Source organism: Pteropus vampyrus, unplaced genomic scaffold, assembly GCF_000151845.1.
Source record: "Pteropus vampyrus isolate Shadow unplaced genomic scaffold, Pvam_2.0 Scaffold213, whole genome shotgun sequence".
Taxonomy (NCBI): Eukaryota; Metazoa; Chordata; class Mammalia; order Chiroptera; family Pteropodidae; genus Pteropus; species Pteropus vampyrus.
The window spans coordinates 3,094,922-3,121,563 of NW_011888994.1; the positions used below are offsets into that span (position 1 = coordinate 3,094,922).

Here is a 26,642-nt window from a genome sequence, read left to right on the forward strand (position 1 = left end):
AAACTCATCCAAGGCCATAGGACATGTCCTTTGTCAGGTATCTACAGAGTATGATCTCCTTGGTCCCTGTGTTTTTTGCTGGGCCTCAAATCACTGTGTGACTAATTCTGCAGGAAACAAGCTAACTTTTGGAGGAGGAACCAGGGTATTAGTCAAGCCAAGTGAGTACTGGCCCTTGAACCACAATTCTGTTTCCAACCTTGAAACAGGAGCCTAGCCATAGATTCTAAATAGATGTGCTGCGCTGGTTCAAATTAGCCCATCTCAAATTTGCCTTAAAAATGTTCGGTATTGCTCTTATACGTAATCCCATGTGTATGTACAGATTCCGTGTGTATAAAGGATATTGCTATCTTCGTATTTTCTAGGGTCTATCTTCTTAAGAGACAGAAAACAATTAAGGTACTCTCCTTATTTCTTCGCATCTCTTATCCGATTGTCTCAAGAGACAGAGAAAGGTGGAAAGTGTTGATTCTGTTCAGAGTGGTTAAGTGATTCAAACATGGTTACAATAACAAGGCAAGGACTCGCATTTTCTAAGATTCAGTATATTGCCATCTGTACCCGGCTGCAGCCTCTATAACCATCATTCTGATATATCTCCTCTGGCTCTCATTTTTTCCAATTAGTACAACTGAAATATTGGTAACTCTTATCTCCCGGCTCACAGAATGTGTGTGAGCATTAAAAAAAAACTGCTCTGAAAAAGAGTTGAGCTGAAAGTTTGTTTGGGTTTGTTGTTGTGGGGGTTTTTTTTGTTTGTTTGTTTGTTTGTTTGTTGGCGGTGGGGGAGAGGGAGAGGAGTATTGTTTTTGTTATAGATACTATTTTTTTCATTGGGGAATGGACTAAGGAAGAAAAGGATACTTGAAAGACAAGGTGACATGATCAATACGTAAACATGTACAAAATAAATCATTAAGACATTCAACTAGGAGCCAAAGGACACTGTGGACCAAGCTCAGCCATGTACCAAACACATGGCCATAGAAAGACCATTCAAGATCCCTAAGCCTCAGTTCATCTATAACGTGGAGATTATGATTCCAGCTCTGCCGAGCTCAAAGGAATTCGTGAGACTCAAGGAAGATAATATATGTGAAACCTCTTTGAAAAGTATAGGTTGTCAGATGATTCATAATTTTTTTAAAGTTACATTTTATGAAAAATTTCACAGAAAGGTAAACTTGAGGATGAGCAAGCTTAATGGACCTCAGCTATGGCAGAGAAAGGGTTGAATTTGGAAATAAGGTGAACCTTTCTAATTATGAAAAAACAGAACATGAGATTTGGTGACCAAAACTGTCCCCGAAGATCATCCAAAACCTGAGATCGCTTAAGAGGGAAATGTGGGAGGTTGGAACTTATAGTAAATGGTTTCTGGGGTTTCCTACCATTCCAAAGAGTATGTAAATTTAAGAGTTTTCTTGAGTTTATCTAAATATGTGCTTAGTGTTGAATTGGGTTTCAGCCAAGTGAGAGAACTCTGAGAGAATTCTTGTGCTTGAAAATGAAATACTCTTTGGTTCTTGCGGTAAAATAGATTACTGTGGGGTTTTCAAGCACGGGCACCCAGAAGCTGCTTTTTGGAAGGGGGACCATGTTAAAAGTGGATCTTAATAAGTATTACTATGAATTCTAAATTCAAATAATTATTGAGACATGTAACAAGCTTTTTTGGAAATCTAAGTGGACTGCCAAATGTCCTCAATTTATTCAGATTGAATTGGGAGCAGAGCGCTCTCCATGCCTTCCCCATCCTAATTGTAAAAGCTCATTCTGCTAGGTAATGGTTTGCACTGTTTGCAAGAGAATGCCAACTGAAAGAGAAGGTATTGGCATCTCAGAGTAGGTTTTTCTGATGAAACTGGACACTGAGAGGAAGAAACTTCTTCCATTCTGCTTCCCTATTAGGTTGGCAACCAATGCCTCAACGGTGCCACAGTTTCCAAATACCCAGATAACATCCCAAAGTCACTTTGGAAGAATCTCTGTCTCACTTTATCTCCTCTAACCAGGAATTGACATGGTAGAACTAGATCGAGTGCTTCCTCACAGAAAAGACGATCTAAGCGTCCACGTCCGTGGTTGACGCTGCATGATTTGGAGCCAGGCTTTGATCTTTCAGAGCTTCTATTTGCTTATCTCTAAATGGAAGTCATAATTAAATTCCTCCATGCCTGGACCTCATATCAGATGGCACCTCCTCAGAGAGACCTTTCCTGCCCAGCCAATTTAACAAGCCACCAAACACAGCCACTGCCTGGATGTTTCTATTCCATTACCCAGACTGATTTTATTCAAATACTTTCACCACCTGACCTATATAGGTATAGATATAGGTATCATTACCTATGAATTTGTTCATGTATGCCCCCCCCAGACTGTAAGCACCATGAGGACAAGATTCGTGTCCAAGTGGCTCTCCGCAGTATTCCCCATGCCTAGCACAGGGTCTTACATGCAGAAAGGTTCAGTGAATAATTTTGAGTGAGTGAAGGATGTACCCTCATCCACCTGCCTTCTCATGAATTAACAGAACTTGGTTACTACACACCCAAACTTTGAAAGCCCACTGAGTTCCTTGCCAAGGACAGAATACAAGTTTCATTGTTTATAGTTAAATATAAGGTAGAGTAAGCGAGTGGATGCATGAGGTATTTGTAGGGACTCATTTTACTGTGCCTATCAGACAGGAACTGCATTGACCTTTGGGAAGGGAACCACCGTGTCAGTGAGTTCCAGTAAGTACCTGGTTATTATTGATCATAATGCTTATACTTACCCTGCAGTCTTGTATTGCATGAGTAACTAAATGTCTTCTTATTCTTTAACTCAAGGGGTACTGGAGTTCAGTAATAAAAGCCATTAAAACAAAATGAAAAAAATGGATGTTGTCCCTCATCCCTAGTATTCCAACTATATCCCATGCTCAAAATATTTTTAAATACATTAAAGTGATAAAAGATGGAAAGATTACCTAAGAATGAGAGCAATTTACTAAACTTTGGTAAAATGAGATTGTGTGTAGGTATTGATTCCCAAGTAAAAATGGGAATCAGAGCTGATAGGCTTTGCCTGTTAAAACAAGATTACTGGGTGAAATTTTGCAAATCTTTTTGATAGAAGTAAGTGTCAGAATTGTCCAGAGAATAACACTTGGCCTCTTCTCAGGCTTTCCCCTACATCACTACTATGGTGCCCTAAAAAGAGGCTTTCACAGGCTTAATCCATGGCTTAGTCTTTATTCCAGTAATAAAAAAAGGGGAATCCCAGCCAGAGCTCCCATGAGCAAGGAAGAGATGCATGCTAATCACATTAATCTATTATCTAGGTAGCTCGGGCATTGTTGTCAAGCAGTGCAGTGCTGTGATTTATAATGCATTCATCTCTGGGAGTGGGACAAGATTATCTGTAAAACCCAGTAAGCAGGCAATATGTCACTAAAGTAGGAGGCTTAATGTGGCTACTGAGGCCTGTTGAACTTACTGCAGTATTTGTAGGGCCCAAGTGTCAAGAAATTAATGGTTTATGCAGACTTAAGTGCATTCTGATATAGAAAGAAATGTTAAAGTAATGGCACAGAGGACAGAAAGATCTAGCTGCGGAGAAACCAAAAATAACAGACTAAAACAGCCAAGTCAGAGAGTCAGTCCTAACAAAAATGCAGAAAGTTTGGCTGAATGCTTCTAAATCTTGCATGGACTGGTACATCTGGGTCACAATTTCTTCATTTATAAAATGAAAATACTTAATATCACCTCATAAGTTATTTTAAAGATAAAATAAGCTAATGTATGCAAAAGTATTTTGTAAATTATTAACCGCTATACACATGTAAAATATTATTTGTTTTCAGAACAAAAAGAAAAGGTTAGGTCAGCTAGTATAATTCCTTCAACATAAAGAAAATATATATGTAGGTTCCTAATAAAATCGCTATTTTTATATGGATAAATAGCCATAGACATTGGTAAAAACAACTTTCTCTTCTACTGAAGTAGAGCAACTTGAATGCTACTCAAATGAAAAAGGCAGGAAATAGGAAGCCATTTTGTAAAGGCCTACATTACAGTGTGAATTCTGGGGGTAATCGAATTACCTTCGGAACCGGAACAAAGCTCCAAGTTACCCCAAGTAAGTCTAACTTCTTAAGCATATCTCCTTCCTTACGTCGTCTTCTCTGAGACTGTAGCATTTGGAGCACATAATGGGATGCAATGGGCTTTCTCTGGCCATCCTCAGGAGAGATCGTAGAAGGATCCCTCATCTATCCTTTAACATTCTAATAGTATTGTTCCATAAGAGCTGTGTTCTTTCTTAATAGAAAATAAAGCCAAGACGTTACCTGTGAAGCCACTGAAAACAAGGATTTACAAAGGGCAAAAACTAAAAAGACGAATGGTGTTTTCTTTTTTAACCAGACCCGAAGCAGACTGGGTGTTTCTTAATTACAGGGACGCCCAGCTTTGGGGGCAGAACAGGACTTGAGTAAGTTATAAGGCTACCACTGAGTCTGCAAAACGAGTTGACAGAGGGAGCAGGAAGCTGTCACTCATAGAGATCTGGATGCTATTCCATGAAGTTTCTGATTGATGGAAGTTAAAATTAGGAGAGACACTATGGCAGGAATCTAAAAATTTGTAACTGTAATGGAGACAGAAGAAGGACTAGATACACCTGTTGGATAAATAGAGCTGAAAATCATGAGTTTGATGGTGATAGACATGTGGGTAGATAGAGACTTCATTTTAAGTGTTGCACAATAAATGCTCAAATCTGGGTCAAATGGCCTGTGTATTATGTGGAATGTAAAAAGAAAGTTAAGATCTAACCTGTTTTATAGGTGAAATGGCTATATCTCTTAGTCTCAGGTATAAGAAGGATGTGTGGGCTTGTGGGAGTTTTGTGCTGACTAAATAACACTGTGGGAAGGATGGAGGCTATAAATGGATCTTCGGAAGTGGGACTAGATTGCTGGTCAGGCCTGGTAAGTGGGGGATCAGAGGAAAAACAGAAAGATTGAGGATAAAATGTCTTTACACACAAGAAATGATTGTGTAATGGAGGGTGAGCTGCAGTTTTTTGGATCACCATTACTAGAGTTCTGGTGTCTCATTATATATAATTATTTTGCTAGAACCAGACATCAGAACTCTGGTAATAGTGATATTACTATTATACATATTTTATATATTATATTACATTTTACACATAATATATTTATATATTATAAATACATGTAAATATATATATTATTTACATATATAAATGATAACAGCAGTGTCATTCTAGTAGGAACAAGGAGGAGACAGATTCTTCTCTCATAGTTCCTCCTAAGATTTATCTGTCCTAAGCCTATATCTGTCTCGTGCATCTAGGCTATTTGTGTCTTTGTTAGCAGTGCTGGTTCGACAGCTTAGCCTTCGTATCACCTGTCCTTGATTTATAAAATAAGGATGATAATGTCTAAGTTCATGGCATTGTTGTGATCCAAATGAGGTAATGTAATATATAAAGATTGTTAACCTGCTTGGCGCATAATAGGTTTTCCATAAATGATGATTTTCTTTCCCTTACCCTATGTAGATCAGAGGCTGAAAAGTCCAACACTGCGGGCTATTTTTGTATAGGGGTTTGCTATAGTGTAGATTCAGGATACAACACACTCACCTTTGGAAAGGGCACTATACTTCTTGTCTCTCCAGGTAAATATTGACCCCATCTCACCCCAGTTTTCCTCTTATATGATTTAAGGCATCTACATGTCTTACTGTGGTTTACCCTTATGGATATGTCATCCTTGTTTCATTAGCTGACCTACGAATTTAAGGTTGAGCCTTCATAGGGGGACTTTTAAAAATGAAAATAGCTAACAGAAAAGTTGGAAGTAAAAGTAAAATTAAATCAATAGGTCAGAATGGAGTAGAAACTAACATCCTAGATACTTAGGGGAAACCTGTTTCTCCACAAAAAGCCTGGCTTCCTGTGTAAAGCCTGGACTGTAGTCTCTCCCCAGGCATCTCTCCTGTTCCTCTTACTCTCTATATCTCAAATTTAGTTGTAGAACCTTGGACAATCTGGTGACATATATAGCTACAGAAATTTTTCATTACTGAGAAGATCTGCCTATTAAAACTGAAAGATCCTTGAGAGCAGAGTCTCTTCTTATATCCTGTGAAGTGTCTAACATGGTCCTTTTACAAAGTGCTTGATTAAATGCTTCTTTAATTGAAATCAAGTGTCCAGGCAAAAGGGCAAAAGAGAATAAAGTAAATGCCACAATACATTCAGTTTGTGGTGGAAAGGGGAAAACACTAGATTGAGAATCAAACTGACTCATGTTTTGGTCTTTGCTACCAGCTAGCACTGTAACTTAGATCTCTTGCCTCCCGGCCTTAATTTTCTCATCTATAAATTGGAAAGTAGATCTAGATGACCTCTCTGGTCTATCACCAACAGCCTATGAATTTATTCTATTTGGGGTTATTGGGAGAGCTTTTTCCTCATATGAATAAGTCAAATAGCCATATTAAATCTTGAGTGTTTTCTAACTCATTAGGCAAGTCAGGAAAATAGGTGAAGTGACAGAGGGAGTTTATTATGAGGCATCAGATACTGTGGGACTCATGGGGAGGAACAAACAAACTCACCTTTGGGACAGGCACCTGGCTGAAAGTTGAGCTGAGTAAGTGTGAGATTTTATGGTAACTACAAAATATATTCTGATGGTGGAGAGCAGGAGAAAAGGAAAGTCATGTGTCTTATTTATAATTAACCATAATCTAGTGTTGAAGTATTAAGATTGTTGGCACCCAGCTAAATTAGTAAAAGTACTCAAAGTCTATATGAATGCACTTTCTTTGGTGTGGAATTTAGCAAACCATTAAGATTTTTCCCAAGATATAAAGCTGAGAGAGCTCTGTCTAATATTAGAGATTTAGCCCTAGAACTGAGCTAAATGGAGCCTGATAAAGGAAAAAAGTTAGAAGAGAAAAAATTGCCTGGCCATGATCTAATTAATAGACCCTTTCTACTTTCCACTACCATTGATTCAGAGACCCATTGTGGAGAGGATATTCAAGGTCATTTTATCCATGCCCAAATAAGCTGTACCCAGTCACTTTAGAGATTGTGTCTCTTTACACTAAACATTGTTCAAGAAAAGTCAGTGAAGTGCAGAGAAAGGAGCCCGGAGCTTCTGGTTTCAGCCTAGTTCTAGATTTGATTTGGCCTCAACTAACAGTATGACATTGAGCAAGCCGTTGCCCCTCTGTGGGCCTTATACTCCTCCAGTGTGAGATGCAAAGGTAGAAAACCTCAAATATCTGTGGTCTGGGATCTCACTCCTATACCACCCCAGATTTTATATGACTCAATGGACTTTTATGGTTATTTCATAAACAAATTCTATAACCCTAAGGAAATAACCTTGTTAATCAATAATCTAACAACATAGAAATAATAACCACCTTCTCAGGCCTATGATGTATATGATGCTAAGTGCAAGACATATGGTATTGCTTGTCTTAAAACAACTCTATGGGGCAGCAGGCAGTATCCCTATTTTACAGAAGAAGAAACTGAGGCTCAGAGAAATAATGGTCCAAGATCCCAAGATTAGTGAGTGACAAGTTCTAAATTCAAACCAGGGTCTGCCTGCTTGATCTCAAAGCCTTGCTCTTTCTACTACATTATGTCACAGACTCTGTGCCAGGACTTATTTAGAAATGATAGATGATGCCAATCACAGTAAGTAAGGAAATACGTGGAATTTATCTTTTGTATTCTTAGATGTTGCCATGGCTTAGAGATAGAGCTTTGGAAAATCTTGACTTGAATACCTCAAATGAACAAAGGATTCTCTTTCTTTACTAATGAAGAAACAAAAAGTACAAGGGCTACTGGGAGCATTTACCCCAATAGAAAGAGGAGAGAGAGAAGCTGGCAGCAGCCACTTTCTTGCTCTGATTTCTCTTTTCTCTCGCTATTTCTTGAATTTTGCCCAGGTAGACCAGTCACCAGTGTAACTGATCTGCAAGTACCTGACTTTTTTGTGAGTTATAGAGAAATGTAACATTGAGGGCTCTTCGGACATTGCTGGATCATAGAATTTAGCCCTGAAAGGGAGCTTAGAAATCACCTTATTCAGACTTCTTTATTTTTCTAATAAGAAAATTAAGCCCCAGGGAGTTTGTTTGAACTGTCCAATATCATAAAGTCAGTGAGAACTAGGGCTGAGACTAAAACCTGGGGATCCTGGTCCCTGGATCTCACAGAATAGTGACTACCGTTTAATGAACTGAACTTCCAGTAGGTAGGAGGTGTGAGATATGTTCATGAACAGGGAAGGAAAAGACAGATGGGTTTTACTAGGGGAGTATAAAAAAGTGCTCTTATTATTAGCACCTTCCCAGAGGTTTCCTAGACCTGCTCCCCAGCTGTGGTATAAAAATGGAAGGCGAAGGAAATGGCTCATTTTGTGACGGCACAAATCACTGTGGGAAATACTGGAAGCTTCAAAGTTGTCTTTGGGACAGGAACAAGACTATCTGTTAAAGCAAGTAAGTTCCATGAAATAACCTGATTTGTATTACAGTTGAGGGACATCTGTCTTTATTGATTTGTTTGGGGGATGAGGGGTCATGGTTTTTTTGTCTGCTATTTAAATAAGAAGATAAGTTAGAGACGATAATGTTGCCTTATATAGTATACACGAGCGTCATTCATGCGAGAAACGTTTACCAAACACTTAATAGGTGCGGATGGATAAAACTACACTAGGTCCTGTCTGGAACTAAAACTCTGTAATTAATCAAATGACTCTTTCAACCTGAATGGTCATGACCTTTTTTATATAATCCACACTATACAAAGCAGTATCTCCTATTGGATTGTGTCTTATTTCTTGGCCTCTTCCAATGGTCTTGAGGAAATGAAGGTTAAGTAGTTAAATTATATGCCTCCTCCCACTGTGGTACATGCAGAGATGCAGAAACCTGCTTAGCACTAACTCGTGTGTGACTTAGGTCTCCCAGGGTGTGGCCCCGTTACAGGGCACCATTCTGTACAGAAATGTGTCAGAGTGTGAATACAGGCTATCAGACACTCGTGTTCGGAAGTGGCACCCGACTTTTGATCATCCCAAGTAAGTCAAATCTCCAGAAATGTGTAGCCCTACCTCCAATATTGGGTTTACATTTTTTTATGTAGCATTTAGGATGGTCTATAATAGAATATCATTATTATTATTATTATTACTATTATTACTATTTTGTCACTATCGATCATAACAATACTGCTAACTTGGAATATATATTTTTCTTCCATATTATTCTTTTTACCCTTTAAGGAGACCCAATACCAAGAAAGATATTTGAGTTTACTTTGGAGTCTAGAACAACTTACTTGTTCATTCAGTTTCCCCCTCTTTGCTGAGGTTCCATACAAACCTCACAATGTTTTGGTTTTTATACCACCTCCTGATTATCTCTCTTAGAAATGCTTCCTTGGTTTTTACCCTAACTAAGCACTTCGATTTTGCAGCTCATATTTGCCAAAGTATACTTAGCTTTTAACCTCTCCCAAAACAGTTCTTCTTATCCCAATAATTAAGTACAGTAAAAGTCAATTCAGTTCATTAAATGGTTACTGAATATCATCAACAAGCCAGGGACTATATTTGGTTTTTTATAAAGAGACAAAGAAAAGAATATAAGAAAATGTCCCTGCTCTCAAGAACTTCCAGTCTTATCAGAGAAACAAAACAATTTATATGTGAATGTGCCAAGATACGTGCGATGCTTGGTCCTGCACAGGATGAGAGGGCTGGAGGCAGGACAGCGGTGACAATGGACAGTCCACATTCCCAGGCAGAAAGCAAACACGATTTACTCGTGTGTTTCTGGAAGAGGATTTAAGTCTGTTTATCTGCAGAGATGTTTGACTTTCTTGAGGACAAAAAGTTCCTTAGCAGTAAGCTTCCTTGAGTGAGGTGAGGATAGAAACAGGAATGAGTCATCAGGAGTCTTGTTCAGCGCAAGGAAACAAGGTGACTCTGAGTCACACTGAGGCACGTTTGTAACATGTGCCATAGCACGGCATGCTGGAAATGATCTTGCTCCTGTTCTTTCTGGTAAAGTGAAAAATATATTTTTGCGTATGTCCCCAAGTAAATGGTGTCTTCTTGTCAGACGTGGCAACTGACGTGGGAAAATACCTACCTGCTGCCAGGTGTCTCTAGAAATACACCCACCATGCCTATGTAGAGGCAGGTGTTTCACTTTTTGTTTGTTTTTTGTTTTTCATATTTTTTAAAGGCTCTGTTTACCTAGAGGAGAAATAGTCAGAGGCTGTGTTTGTTGATAGCTGTGAAGAGGAAAATGTAGGCCAATGAGTATCTTGGGGGCTGGTGCTGTTACTCCAATTAGGGAGGCTCCTTCAAGTCCCCATACCACCCCTTTCAGGAAAAACATTAGGGTCAGCCTTTCTGGGTTCCCAGCTTTTAGAGCTACAGTGAAGAGTGTGTGCCCTTCATGAGACAATGAGCAAGCAATACCTGGACCTTTTTGTAATGCCCTTACCCAGAGTGTGACTATGGAAACAACAGATTCACTTTTGGGAAGGGGACCCAAGTGGTCGTCACACCAAGTAAGTGAGCCAGGATCCTTCTATAGAAATGACCCCCCTCTACCCTACACACCGCCGTGCCTACCTTTCATATTGGACAACTTCTTATTTCCCTAGTAGAGGGGGAGGACGTGTCTTTAACTAATGCTACACCTAAGGTTCTTAGGTGCCCACTGTCCTAAGCCTTCGCCTGCCCCTTGTTTCCTCTACCCTCCCCTTCTCTCAGCATCTCTACTGACCACACTCCCATCCTCTATGAAACCTGCCCCTGCTCTCCCCTGAGACTGGGTTTCAAACTGAACAAAGGACCTCAGAAGCTAGAGCTGGAAGGGACTTTGGAGACTTCTTGCTCGTGTCGTAGGGAGATCCAGAGGCCCAAAGTCTGAGCATCTGTCCAAGGCCATGCTGGGCGGGCAGCTCAGGGCCGGGTCAGGGCTCCAGCCTCTCTCCCACACTCCCGAGTCTGAGTCTGGCATTGCCGCACAGCTCTTGGCTAGCGTGGCCCTCAAGTCCAGTGTAAGTTCAGCTGAGGGCCAGCAGCACACAGTGGCCAGAGAACTGAGGGCCTTGGCTCAGAACGGTGGCCCAGGCCATGACTTCTGTGAGCTTCAGCTTTCATGTCTCTGAAGTCTCCTACTTGAGAGCATGATCTCTGTTTCTTCCCATCTTTCGGAAACGTTACAGAAATCATGTGACTTTTTTCTCTGTCCTAGGTTTTCATAAAAGCAGGGCCCTATCTGAATGAAGGTTATTAGAAATAAAGGATTCAAAGAGCTTTGAGTGCCTTGGCTATCTCCAGGTAGTAAAGGGGGAAGGAAAGGCATGAATCCTACTTGGAGTCTGGCCAGGGACAAGGTTCCACAAGGATCAACTCCCTGAGTCTCACGAGAAAAGAAGGTTAGGAAGGGGAAGTTTCAAAGAGTAAAGGAAAGGGAAAAACGAGAACAGGAGAGTGTCCAGGAAAGGCGGTCAGAACGCCTTCGGCACAATATAATATCGAATCTCCTTTGCCCTCCATCCTCAGAGCACGTTTAGGAGCCCCTGTATCTGACAACAAAGTCAGGCCCGTGGTGCTGCCCCCAAGCAGGCAGGATGGTGGTGGTGGTATTGGGAGTTGCTGCCTGCTGCTCTGCTGACAGGAATGTGTTTTCTCCCAGAGAAGGAAGGTGGTGAGGAGCTCTCCAGTCCTCAACCCCTGGCTCCCATCACTGCCCTCGGCACCAAGGCTCAGGGGTCAAGGACAGTTGTGGGTGGTTTCCCCGAAACGCCGGGAGCACTAGTCAGCGTTTCCCTGGACTGTCGCACTACTGGGGCAATCAATAGAGGGGGCGCCACATGAGACGGGTTTTATCAAAGGCTTTCCTCGCTGTGTGTATCAGGAGGGACCTACGGACTTACATTTGGAAAAGGGACCCGCCTTGTTGTTCATCCGTGTGAGTATTAAAGAAACGATCAAGGGAAACTTTGTAGACAGAAATACATTTCGGAAGGATGTCACGATAATAAGTCTGTGATGTGGTCTGCTCGTCGTTAAAGGAGTCCTTTATTGCCTGAGAGTAATTTATCAGTGTGTCAGGTCTATTGAAATGATTGAGGCTGTGCTGGACAAGGGTTTTGCACAGGGCTTTCAGAGGACAAATGCCCAAGTGTTGAGAAAAGAGATTTCATTCTTGATTAGATTGCTAAAGCAGGACTTTCTTCTTGGCAGCCAAGGGGTCTACACTGCTCCTCTCTCTGTGGCTGAAGCTCTCCCTTAGTACCCTCCCTTGGATCTATGAGATATTCATCTTACATGAGAACATCTCAGCCAGGGTGCCCGAGGGGGTGGTGGAGGAGGGACTGGTCTCAGGCTACGAGAAGCTGCTTCCCTTTCCCGCAGTGTAAAGCGTTGCTAGAATCATTCTATTATTAGCTCCTCTTTACTGAATGTCTGACAAGTGCCAATGCCTACACTTTGTCCCACACATAATTTCTTGTTTGGTGCTCATGTCCATCCTAGTATTACTTAGCTGGTATTATTCCCATTTTACAGGTGTAGAAACAGGCTTGGGGCAAGTAACTTGCCCAAGATCACACAACTAGGAACAACAAAGCTAGATTTGACTTTAGGGCCTTTTCATTAACCATGCCACTACATTGCTACCACTGTCCCTTCTGCATTCTGCGAAGGAAGACACCAGACCTCAAAAGCCACCTGTTTGGTCTTTGGTTGGCCCATCCTGAGGCTTCTTGTCATGGTGACCACGGCAGCCTTAGTATAAGATTCAGCATTTCTAAAGAAATAGTAAACTCATTAAATTGGGCTGACGGGATGCAGATATGGCAGGGAGGGAAGTAGAAACCTAAGGGAACAGTTTATTGAGCATCAGGTGGCACAGAGAGAAATTCATCATCAAAACCATGGAATGGAACAGGCTATTTAAAAGCTCTGTTACCAAGCGTGAAGGCTGTAATGTGGGAGAGGGCCCAGCAGCCACGCCAGACGGCAGAGGGCAGGTATTTGTACTGGACTGTACCAGGGTGTGGACACAAGCAGCAGAACACTCACTTTTGGGAGTGGAACGAAACTCCAAGTGAATCCAAGTAAGTGCCTGACCTTAGACTCGCCAAAGACACAGAAAGTCCCTACTTGACTTTCTTATATGATGAATCTGCACTTCCTGAGCTGATTTCTCATGTTTCCTTATGAGGCTTGAATGTTCTGAAATTTGAATTCCCAGCCACTGGCTCAGTAGTGGTTTATTTTCTTACAGTAGTAATTGCCAGTGGGAATTGGCCTTTTCATTATTACAGAGGCAGACTCTTTTGCTGTTTTTAGGTTCCTTTGAGACAAAAGATCTTTATCAAAGAAGATATTGTGACCAATTATGCCAAAAAAATTATTTTTGTTGCCATCTAGTTTTCGTGAAAGGTGATAAATTAAACTTCCCAAAGACCCTGGGTGTTGAACACACTCTCACAAAACTCTACATCTTATCGAGAGATAGGGAAAGCGCTTAATGCCTAAGTAATGCAACAAAAACCATAGAAAGTTGAGAAAATAAAACCATAAGGACCGAAAAGAAAAATGAAATAGTCCTTATAAAAAAAAGATAGAAAGCAAGACTGCATTAAAAATGAATTAAAATATTTAGAGGGCTTTTTAATTCAACAAATATTTACTAAGCAACTATTATATTCTAAGCCCTATGCTAGATGTGAGGAAGGGAGAGAGGAATGAAAGAAAATGCAGAGTCTCTGCCATCCAGGATCTTACAGTGGGTAAATAGCTGTACAAACAGTCGATCGTGCCTAGTGTCACCATGTTGTAGTGGAGGCATATGCAAAGTTGCAATGGGAAGAGAAAGGGAGACAGCACAACCTTCTACCCTGGTTGCCTGGCATCTATATGCACCCTGCGCTGCACTGTAAGCTCTGTGAGGCCAGGACCCTCTTTCCTTCATCCCACACCTCCACAGCCCAGCACAGTGCGTGGCACATAAGTGTCACCAAATAAATGTGGGTGAGTGGCAGAAAGCCCATCTCTCTTGGGAAACCTCCTCCCTATTTATTTGTTCATTTGCATGCTTCACTAAAGCCTCTTCCCTGCCATGGGGCAGTTCAGGCTGCATTTAGAAAGCCTGCAACTCATCATATTTCTCAAGAACCAGAGTTCAGAGGCATAAGAACTACAATACCTGTAATAAGGAACCAGCAGAAATGGGTGTTAGCAGCAAAAATGAAAGAGGAGTGGTGATAGATACGTGAAGTCTGCACCTCCACTATTCTCCATTTGGACCAGAATCTTCTTTGAAATAGTACACAGCTTCAAGACGTGTAGGAAGGTGTAGGGAATGAACACCAATAAATTCACATGTGGAGAAGGCTTTAAAGGTGCCATTTCTCCTAGCAGGCCAATCTTGCACACTGTTGGGGCACAGTGGGTCCTGCACAGTGACTGTATCTGTATCTGCCCTCAAGCCATGGCAAGAGAATTTGCTATACAGATGACTACATGTTCACCCAGATAGAAATAAGCTGTTTCATAATGATTAGAAAGAAATAATCAGCATCAACGAGGCCCCTAATTGTGTCCACAGGGCTAAGGAGAAGAACAAACAGATTCAGAACACAGAAAACTTAAGGATAAAATTAGGCTAAAATTTAGGGTGGAATTATAAATACTTGGAACTAGAGAAGGGACTCCCAAGGCATATATACCTAAATGTGCATATGTTCCACAGACGTTAATGGGTCTTTTAAAAAGAAAAAAAAATTATATTATTAGATCAAATAAGTTTGAGAAGCACTGGACTATTTTACCACAGGCCTTCTCAGAGCCTTTAAAATGCTAATACCCATTGTCAGTCTTCAAGAATGAAATATAGTATAGGGCACTTTCCAAACTCATTTGGGCTTAAAACCTTTCTTGCGAAGAAATTTAGAAGAACTAGGGTTCTGTGAAATCCTCACTGAGAGGTACTTGGATAAATCACATTCAAACTTTGGAGACATTTTTTCCACGTATGGATATCAAACCGAATCTTAGAAAACTCCAGAGCAGAGATTCCCAGGCCTCATGTATAATTCAGTCCTGATTCTCACAACCTTCGTAGCTAAGAAGTCCTGCTTCTGCAGTTATGTGACTATTCTTAGAGCAATTCTAGTCTCTACCCTCAAGGAATAACAGAACCACTTTCTGAAAGGAGCGCTTGTCGTAGGCCGCCAATCCATGATTAAGCCCTACAGGAGGTTTTCCGTGTATACCAGTGCTATAAAATTTCCCTCAAGATTTATCTCCCAAATTAATCCCTGGCTCTTCCCCACATTCTTCCAATGTTCTTTCTTTACTATCAGTTGTGGGACCCAGAACAGGCATCCACCTTCCAGAAGGCCAGACCAGCTCAAGCTGGCCATGAGGGAAAGGTGTGTGGGGCGAGTACACAAGAAGCCAAGGGATTGGGAATCATGGGGCCAGACTTCTCTCTCTCGTATCAGAGAAAAAGTAACGTAGAGGAGCCTGTAACACAGGGACAGGAGACGTCGCTCCCCAGCAAGCCTGACCCTGCCAGGTTAGAGTTCTTGTAAAGCATCCTCCTGTTGTGTATTGTCTGGCGGCTACAATAAGCTGACCTTTGGAGCGGGGACCAGGCTGGTTGTACACCCAGGTGAGTATGACCATGCAAATGACCAGGGCAAAGGTACTGATGACTCGTCTATAAGAAAACAGGAGATGATTTATGGCCAAGTTGGGGATATACGAGACACTTTGTTTTTCATTTCTACAAGCTCTCGGTGACTTAAAAGGTTCCCATGTCTCATATTAAAGACAGAAGTGCCAAGAGCCAATAGAATACATGAAAATCTGAGCAGCATAATTTACAGAAACATAAAAAGAATTCTAGATACTCAGTGCTTTAGAGCAAAACTGATTACTATCAGCACCAGATAATCTGAACATTCAGGAAATTAGCTAAGCGTCCTTGGGGAAAAGTGATGAGTTAATAGCAAACACAAATTCTCTTGTATTGCAACAGGTAACTAAATTCCCTAGTTTGGCTAATGAGCGTGGTATGGGGATGCCTGCTCACAGAATCATCCTCTCTGAAGTTTAGTAGAGTTTTAAGCTTCTCCCAGGATAAAAGTGACCCTGACCCCTTATACCATGTGAAATAAGAAAGTATGGTGTTCACAGCACAGCTGGAAAGCTTGCAGACCTAGGGAAAATTCTGGCTCTACCGTCTCCAGCTAATAAAGAGAAAAATGACAATAAGCATATCGTAATAATATGAGACAATGCCCAGGTTATAGTAAGTCATCAATAAATGGTAGCTTTTTAAAATTATTATCATCATCATCAAGGCTTTGCTATACTAAAGTTTATGTTATTATAAAGGGAAAGGGGAACAGCTTCCCTGGTAAATAGGAAATCTAAGAAACAAAGACCCAGGGAGCTCTCGGATCTTGGCAGGTTCCAGCAGATTACCATCAAGAAGGTTATTGCAAAAACCTTACATGTAGTGGGGATATCGCAGTGGTAACAAGCTAATCTTTGGAGCAGGGACCAGAGTGAGTGTCCAGCCAAGTAAGTAGAGTGGGGCAAGGGTGGACATTGACAACTAATTCTTTCTTTTTCTCCATTATTAGTCCCTAGGAAGAATGCATATGTTTTAGAAAACGTAATCCCCACTCCTGGGAAATGGGGTACAGGGGAAAAAAAATGAATAAAAGAATAAGAAAACAGGCTGAGAGACCAAAGAAAGCTAAGGAGAATTTATGTAAATTTATTTAAAGCACGTACTAGGTTTCATAATGCGCAATGCTCAAAGTAAATATTGTTTTAAATGATACAGATGTTCCCAAGATATAAAGCATTTTGTGGACAACTGATTCTTCTTTGTCCAAGATGCAAAGCTGAACCTATGTATTTTCTTCTGGAGGATCCCAAATGGTCCTTTCCACCCATCCCTCGAAAATCCTCTCATCTAGCACTCAATGCTCCGGAAACATTGCTAGGCTGGGGCCTTCACAATCATGAGGCAGGTGATGGGCAAGTAGTTCTGGACCTTCCACGAAAGGATCCTAGATACCACTGCCTTGAGCACGGGTGTCTGCTCTATTGAATTCTTGGTTTACTGAAATCACAACCTCCAACCCAGGGCTCCACAGCAGGATGGAGCAGGAGTAAAAGGATCGAACACACCAGTGACAAAGTCTCAATACAAAAGAGCAGAAGGTCTAACTCTAAAGAGTGTGATTCTCCTGTCTCTATGGGAAATAAGTGCTTCTCCTATTGAAGTGGGAGGTAGGGCTAGTGAGTTTCTGTAATGGTGTCACCTGCAGTGTGAATACTGGAGGAATGACTGGAAAACTCACATTTGGGAAAGGAACCCGAGTATCCATAATAGCTGGTGAGTCAGCCCAGGTGGCACCATTTGCAACGCCATGGGCCAATATCACTAATCCTTCCCTTCGGGAGATCGGTTATTACTGTGGTGAGGCCAACTGTAGGTGTTATGAGTAATTGTGTTACAGAAGCCTCTGTGAAGGGAAATGGCATCACTATCAATTTTGAAAGTGTGTGTTTCTCTGGGTCAAACACATTAAAATTTGACTTTAATCATCCAATGGTTATTTTTAAATGCCTTTTATGTGGCCATCACTCTACGAAATGTTAGACTGAGTATGAAGAAACCTAAGATAGATTCCTGACCTGCCCTAAATAGTATAAAAACTAGCCAAAGGGGCAGAACTATTGGAAATTTAGCAGCCTGAAGAGTGTTTTAATCAATAATGATGTCAACAGGCACATTAGAGATTCAGAGGAATTGGATCCTAGCTGGAAAGTTGGCCGAATGGAGAAGATCGTATGCAGTAGAAAGGGTTCCCTGAACTTGAAGAATAGGCAAGACCTGTACAGGCAAAGAAAGGAGGGAAGAGGGTCCCAGGCACAAAGAACAGTAAGAAAGAAGGTGTGATCTTGGGAATAAACAAGGCACATGCATTTTGGCTTAAGTAAACACATCTGATGATAAAGTTGGATGGAGAGAAAGGCAAAGATATCTTCCTAGACAATGGAGAAAAGGAATACTAGAATCTTCAAGAGAATACGGACAATTAAGGCCAGGACCAGCCACTGGGAAACTGGGGATCCAATTTAGAAATGCAGACCGGATGTGAAAGTGAAAGGGACCAGCTCTTTCCATGGATGGCTCATAGTGTAGGGACCTCCCCTCTCCTTCCTCAGTGGGCTCTAAGAGGGGTCACCCCATCCCTCAGAGGAGGAGGAACCTACGGGTTTCCGTAATGGAAACAATGAAAGTGCTATGAAAATCTTGCCTACCAGATACAATTTGGCAAAGGCACCAGAGTTTCCACTATTCCGGGTAAGTCTTCCCAGGAAGTGTCACTGCTTCCTAAAGCTCATCAGAGCCTCAATGGGACTCACAGTCAGTGTTGCTAACTCACATTTCTAGGTTCCTAGTGCCTAACTACAAAGCACGGATTCAGTGGTTTCAATCACTGCTGTGCCCCCTGGGGATCTAAAGCACTAGAGAATTGGGACATGTGCTTCTGTGGTTAGTTGTGAATTAAAATGAAAGGTTAGGATCTAGAATAGCTGAACTTCCACAATGAAAAGTTGATCCAGTCTTGCCAAGTCTACCTTCTGATATGTCATCAGGGGTAGGCTATGTTTATCTTGCTAGGGTGGAATAGGATGTCTCTCCCCCAGGGCAGATAGACCCCTAAAGACCTCCGAACTAAAAGTGACTCGTTTTTTGTTTCTAGACAAAAAATAATAATAATAATAAGGTTGCAGCAGAGATATATGGGGGTAAAAGTAAAAGGGGGCTAAAATATATATATATATCAAGTTTAGAAATGAATAGCCAGCTTCTTTGACCAAAAAGTCTAACAAGCAGAAATTTTGCAAGTCTGATGGTCACTAGCCCAAAATTGTTTTTTGAGTACCTAGTATGTGGCAGTTACTAGGGATACAGCAGTAAACCAGACACAGGCATTTGCTGTCACATCCCAGGGAGCCAATATGAAGAGCTTGTTTTAAACAAGTACTTTGGAGATGAGCTCAAAGAAGAGACTGAGATGAAGGCCAGGCGAAGAGGGTGAGCAAAAAAGAAAATCGGAAGTACGGAAGCCAGACAGGAGAAACAGCAGCAAAAACGCAGATAAAGAAGCCCAAACGGTACCCACTGGTAAAAACAGGACATAAAAGGGGCTAAAAATCACCTCAATTCTTCTGACTTCATTTATTGCTGTTTCATTTCGATCTCTCTCTAGCAAAGCTGAGCAATTGGCTGCCCTGGTGGTCACCCCCTACAGATTTAAAGGTGACTTTTAAGTCTCACACTCAGCCCTGCCTTTCCTCAAAATCTCAGGTTCCATGGCATTATGCTCTCCAGACCAGTGCTGTCCAATAGAACTTCCTGTGACGATAGAAATGCTCTATTAGACTGCATTGCCCAATACTGTAGCCACCAGCCCCGTGTGGCTATTGAGCTTTTAAAATGAAGTTTTAGTTCTTAATTGAATTTTAAATTTTATTTAACTTTGGTTAGTTTTAATATAAATAGCCACATGCAGCTAAAGACTACCATATTAGACAGCATGGTCTTGACCTTCTCCAGCCTGGCCCCCACTGGCTCCAGGGATTAAGTGAGTGTTTAACCAGAACTCAAATTTGAGAATCTGGCCCCCACAGCCACCCTCTCTCCCCTCTAAGGCCATACTGCATCTGGCGACACCTTATCCTCTGCCTTATTTTTGAGGCCACATTCTCTAGGCACCTTCACACCTTTCCATGTCCCCCTGCCCAGTCCCGCTGATGACTAACAAATTAATTGGAGTGTATTGGTGGTGCTAATGGCTTCTCATCTCTCCCCTCCCAGTAAAAGATTTATGTCATAGGGCCTTAACCCGCAGTGATGCCAGGACCCCAGGCACGTGGAGATTGAAAGGGAGCAGACAGAATCCTTCCGTGCCAGAACTTTAGAATTTCTTCACACGTGACTCTGCTCTGCTGCTCTAGGGGCAGCCCCACCCATGGGCAGCTCTGCCTTGACTCAGCACCCCAAAGCCATGCCAAGGGCTGATTTCCCAGGTTTCGGTCCGGCCAGATGTCTGCATTGCCAAGGCCACCCTGGCTGGCTCAGCAAGTAGGGTGTATCACTAGTCTGAGAAGCCTTGTCTGCATGGGGAGGAACTGTGGGGGCCGAGAACCACAGGGGCAGGAAGCTCAAGTCCCAACCATGCTGTAAACTCTCTGGGTGGCCGCAACTCCTCTCTGCAAACCTCTGCTTCCTCCTCTGAAAGCAGGAGGTCCGAAAGAATAAACAATGAGAGTTGCATTAAAAACATGAAATCCTACGGAAATACTGAAAAATGATTCTTAGCACTGAGGAAAAGCCTCCAGCAACTCCTGCTTCCAGAGGGTGAAGAGTAGAAACCGACTGTATATTACTTGGTATCACATTATCGTGGCAGTATCCTGGTAGTATCAATAGCTGCAATTACTTACATCTGTTCGATACTTTACAGTTTATTAACTATAATCTTATATGGGGAAACTCTCATCTGTTTCTCAGAAAAGCCTGGTTAGGAAGGTGGACGAGGCAACAGCTTCATTTTACAGATGAAATTCATGAGATTTAAGGGGTGGCGTAACTTGCCCAAGGCCTCATCGTATCTAGTAAATGGTAGAGCCAGGGCTTGGACAGAGGCGTTCTGATTTATAGTCCAGATCTTTCATAGATGAGAGAAATCTCCCTGTGATGTGACCTATCTTCCAACTTAAGTCCAGCCTATTAAAAACCTCCAGTTCCGGTCAGTGCCCAGCCTAAGTGTGGGAGACCAACCCAGATGCCAAGATGTATGGTTTGCTTTTCCGGGCCTTTATTCCGTGCTTGCTTTGTCCTGCCAGAGCCCTGTTGTTGTTTACTGGGCCCACTGAGCTTTGTAAGAAGTTCCCATTAAGTAGGAGAATGAGTAGCGCCATTAAGTAGATCTTCGTTCCTGGTTTCTTTAAATGGCAGGCAGGGACAGACGGAAAGCGTTCACTGAAAGCCTGGGCTCTTGGCCGGGACTCATGGCCTGTGCCTATCCCTGAATCCTAGTCTGCTGTATACAGCTGGTTTCTAGAATGTTCTTTCCCATCTAAAGCCTGAGGATGTGACCCACCAGCCCCACAGAGCCCTGCTCTGGCCCACCACTGGCATCTGGACTCAGGCCTGGGTTGGGGCAAGGAGGGAAACGAACATCTCCTAACCCAGGTCTTTTTGGCCCACAGATATCACAGACCCCGATCCTGCCGTGTACCAGCTTAGAAACCCTAAATCCAACATTTCCGTCTGCCTATTCACCGATTTTGATTCTGAAACCAATGTGTCCCAAAAGACGGGGCCCACAGTGTTCAGCACAGACAAAACCGCGCTGCACATGAGAGCCACAGGTTCCAAGAGCAACGGGGCCCTGCTCTGGAGCAACAGCAATGATTTTGAATGCCAAGGCGCCTTCAACGAGACCTTCTACTCCAGCTCAGGTGAGTGCAGCCTTGGCGCCTGTGCAAGCTGAGTCTCCTCACTTCAAGAGGCCTGGCTGTGCCCACGGCTCAGGCCAGTGGTATCTAAATGCTGCTCTGATTGGTGGTCTCAGCCTCATCAACTATCAGCAAAGCCCCCTACCCTCTTGTTACTGGGCACCAGTCAGCCCCGCCCTGGCAAGTGATAGAATATCTTAGGCAAAAAGCAGATGGGGAGAAGGTGGCAGGAGAGGGCACTGGCCCTTAGTCTCGCCCACCCCGAGTTCCCACCTCCCTGCCTCTGCTCAAGCTGTTTGCCCCTTACCGCCCTTCCAGACCTCATTCTAATGCCCTTCTCCAAGATCCCTGCCCTTGTTTCATTCTCTTGGCCAAAGATCTTTCCCAGCTCCTGACCTCACGCATTCATTCATTCAACAACCACTGATTATGCACGTACGACATGCCAGGTACTGAAGCGGAAGAGTAAACTAGTCAGATGAGGGGTCTGCCCTCGAGAAGCTCCATTCTAACCGGGGGAGACCATCCATTGGCAAGAGGAAATCTAGATCACTTCGGATTATAATATATGCTTTAACTTGGAGTTGAGTAAATAGCCATCTTAGGGACAAAAGTCAGGGAAGAACTCTCTGGGGAAATGCTATATGATCTGAGATCTAAAGAAGTTGTCATCCATGCCAAGGGCAGAGGACCCTGCGGAGCCCTGAGACAGGAGCTTACTGAGAAAAAGGAAGAGCGGTTGGAAATGAGATGGAAGAAGTAGGCAGAGGCCAGATCATAGGGCCTCACAGATACTATCTCTGGCTTTAAGCAGAGAAATGACATCTAATTTACTTCTTTAAAAGAGCACACTGCTGAGTGGAGAATGGCTTGTCGGAGCAAGAGCGAAAGCCAAAAGGAAGGTGTTGCCGCAGAGAGACAACAGAAACCGGGACAGGGTGGCAGCAGGGAAGTTGAGTGGCCAACACTGACTGAGATTCAAAGGTAGAACCATGTAGGAATAAGAAGGAAAAGAGGGGATTGAGGAAGGTAGCCTGCGCAGCTAAGTATTGACTGAGTAAATAGTGCCATTTACTGAGATGGGGAAAACAAAGGAACAAATTTGGAGTGCAGGGACTGAACCTTTGTGGAACACATGAAAGTATCTATAGCCCTTATGGCATTCGTCTCTGTGCGTGTCCTATTACCTCGATTGGACTCCAGCCTGGAACCTACCACTGTGTCTGATGGTTCTTTCTGGCCTTGTGTCGTGTAACATGGACTCTGCAAAACCAGTGTTTGTTAAGTGAATGAAATGATGCCCAGAAGCCAAGGCGTTGGTCCTAATAGGGCCAGTGGCTCTCCCCAGCAGGTGCCCATATGCGACAAGCTCTCTCCACGAGGAAGCGTGGAAAGGCTGCAGACACTCACTATCCAACTCCTAAGAGGTCTGGGGTGGGAGGGTCAGCACGGTCTGGACTCTATGAAAATTGCTTTGTTTCTCTTTTTAGTCTTTCCCTGTGATGCCACATTGGTTGAGAAAAGCTTTGAAACAGGTAAGAGAGGGATCTATCCCAGCTTTGCACAGATTTGGGGAGGAAATGAACTCACGATAATTCTGCCCAGGTAGGGGAGGTGGGAAGGTTTTTGTGGATCTAGAAATGAAATTATGAGGAACAGGAAGAGCAGTTAGAGCCCTGCTCAGAGGTGCCTAGAGTCATTCTTGAATTCCCGGCTTCCTCTCACCACCTCTAATTTTCTTTTCCATTCTAAGCATTTTGAGAGTGTCTCAAGTTTTAGTTGACCCCCTCCTAGGCCTCTGTATTCCTTTCGGTCACTCTACTGTCAGGAGGGACAAGGGTTCCTGGGTGGCTCAGCTATGACGGGCTTATGTACAACCCTAAATTAACCCAGTCATCCTGGGGACATTTGCCCACCATTGCCAGGGGGCTTTTGCCTTCTTTCAAGAAAAGCAGCAAAACTCATGTAGGTGGTGATACTGTCTCTGAAGGATCCCCATCACTCCTCATCATCTACCCTGGGCCCACATTCACTTCCACTTGAGCTGTTTTTATGAGTCATTCCTCTTGTGGTTCAGCCACTGGATTCCCACTAAGGGGCCCAGACCCAAGAGATCTCAATAAGTTCTGAGCACCCACCTCATCCCCATCTCCTGAGAGGCTCAGAAATAAAATAAGGACCAAGTGCAGTTAGTGTTTTCCTTTTGAAATGAAATGCCGTTGACCCCGAGGAATGTACGAATATATTTACGAGGGAATGTGCACAGAAGCTAAAAGGGAGAAGTAGAGCCAGGAGCTGAAGCCCACCCCACCCACCCGCCCCTGCTTTCAGCAAAGCCACTGATATGTCACAGAGCACTGTGTGGACCTCGGGCGTGCATGCTTATAACTACCGCGCCCTCTTGGTTTTGCAGACATGAACCTAAACTTCCAAAACCTGTCAGTGTTCGGGTACCGCATCCTCCTCCTGAAAGTGGTCGGGTTCAACCTGCTCATGACGCTGCGGCTGTGGTCCAGCTGAGGTGAGCGGGCGCTGCAGCTGGGAGGCGGGGTACGAGGGTCTTGGGGTGGGTCTCCAAGCTCTGCAAGCAAACCTCCGCCCAGGGTCTTCTTCTTTTTAGGCCCTAGGTCTGAGCCCACCACACTCCTCCACTTTCTCCTGTTAGGGGTTTCTCTTGTTAATAACGGGCCTGGAACGTTTGCATAACCCAACACCCTCTTCGGGTGACAAGAGCCACCTCAGTTGAGTCATGTCTCTCTTACAAAGTATGAAGAACAGTTGCTACTATCCACATTTTGGAAATGAAGAAAATGAGGCCAAGTAACATCAAGAGCCACACTCTAATGAGTGGAATAGAGACACTCAGGACCCTGACACTCGTTCGTGCTTTCTGTCATAACTTCTGCCCACCGCTGTACCTCTTTCACTGCAAAATCTAATGGGGCTCCCAATTCCTTTCCTCACGTCCTCGGCCTCCAATACAGCGAGGAGATATTGTACTCACATTACACCCTCCTCCTGGCTAGAGTCTCCACGCCCCTTTCCCCCAGTTTCCCTGGTCATCCTCCTGACAAGCATATCCCATTCCACCACCAGCAAAAAGAACTCCAGGGTCCATTTGCTCCTAGAGCTCTACAAATGGAGGCATCTCCACCGCATCCTAACTGCCCTGGGTCTGTCTCCTCGGCGTCCAGACTAACTCTGTTTTTCCTCATCCCAGGTCACCAAGAATGCGAGAGCCGAGTGCTCCCTGCCCCCCACTCCTCACCGCCCTCCTCTGCCTCTTTAAGCAGAGAGGCACGCCCTCAGCCTCCATGAAGGAGAAGGCTCCCTCTGCAGCTCTGGCAATGCCACCAACTGGATCCTACCAGATATTTGTGATTGAGATGCTGGAGAGCTACCAAGCGCTGCTGCCACCCCTCTGTTCCCTCACTGCTGCTTGTCACTGCCTAACGTTCCCGGCAAAGGCAGGGGCTGCTGCAACCTCTCCTGGCTGTGGAGACGGCCCCTACCCCTCCCAGAGACTGCTTCTGATGTCCCACAGCGCGATGGATCCCCAGGGGCTTCTCCCAAGCTCTAGCTCCTGGAGAATGTTGTGAGGAGCTTATATTTTTTAAATAGTGTTCATAAAGAAAGACATATTACCCTTTCTCCCAAGATGTGGGGAAAACTCTCTCATTATCTAGGCCCTGCTATGCTGTGTATCCGAGCCACATTGTGTGTTCTGCTTCCACGGCTTCATTAAAAGTGATTTGGAAGATCAGAGACTGTCCTCCTGTTTGACTGGGTTTGGTCGGGGTCATTTTCGGCTCGCTGCTGATCACTAGCTAGGCAGACAGCAACCAAGGCATCTGTCCACGATGACATTCAGGACAAGCTAATTCAAGAAGCTGCTTAAGTCAAACCTCTTCCTGGAATAACCTCTTAAAAAATCCACTTAGAAGGCTGTGCTGAGGGCCAGGCAAACCCACTTAAAAGCTTGGGTCCCTGCTCTTCCGTTTTCACACCACACCGCTGGGCCACTCATGGCAGGAAGCCCATGTACATGGGTGGTAGTGACCTGTAGCTGAAATTTGGCAGACGGGGACCACACAGCAAGTGTCCCCCAAATGCCGCCCACTGTCTCTCATCCCCCAGGAGCATTTCCTTTGCCTTTCCTTTCAGACTGGATTCCCGTCAAAACTGTGCATTGCCCCACAAATTTATGGCTGGGGACCACCTACTACTCTCCTGCCTGGGCTCCAACCCAATGTCCAGCCCCTCGGGTGCCCAGTCTAGGAGTGAAGGAGGGGAGGAGATTGTGACCCCAGACTTACATTCCCACCATCCTGGGTGTGAGGATGTGAAAAGGGGAAATGAGTTCTGTCCCCTTGAGTCCGGAGGCCAGGCCAAGGACAGTAGATGTCTCAAGCCCTCGTCTGGAGGACAGGAGGTGGGATTCCCTGGGACCCTAGGATTCTCCTGAGCCTCCTGCTGCCTGAGCACCTCTCCTAGGATCACGGATGCTGACGGGAATGCCCCTCAGAAGCCATTCAGCCATCTATTCACTATTACCGCTATCAAGACTACAGCCGAGGGCTCACCAATTCCCAAGGGTGGGAGGGCACCCTAGCCCCAAATACCTCTATGGTTCACCCATGTGTCTTTAACTACATCAGCCAGAAGCATGCAAATTTTTCCAGCTACGATTCAGGCCTGCTTCTTTTCACAGTGACAGAGCCACCAGCTCATTAGGTGACCTAGGCATGTCTCTCCCCTCCATAAGTTCCAGTTGAGACTGGAGGCTGCCTCCAGCTCTATGCATCTCTGACTTAGTAGCCTCTGTAGAACTCGGAACCACCGTCCATGTCCTTGCCAACCTTACTGAGGGTACCACAGAATTCCCAGTTCTCTCTGAGCCATCTCATCTGCAGCCTAAATACAAGTCCCTTTAAAGATTACTAATAGGAAAAGTCTCAAAGGAAATCCCATCATAGCAGCT

General features: G+C 43.7%; 1 gene segment (V, D, J or C); it reads left to right on the top strand.

Annotated features, from left to right (window-relative positions):
• Positions 1-25,424, top strand: part of LOC105300512 — a 48,779-nt gene extending 23,355 nt beyond the window's left edge. The window contains 4 exon segments of the C gene segment in view: positions 21,413-21,664; positions 23,152-23,196; positions 24,075-24,182; positions 24,882-25,424. Coding sequence covers positions 21,413-21,664; positions 23,152-23,196; positions 24,075-24,181 — 404 coding nt within the window.
• The last annotated feature ends 1,218 nt before the right edge of the window (positions 25,425-26,642 follow it).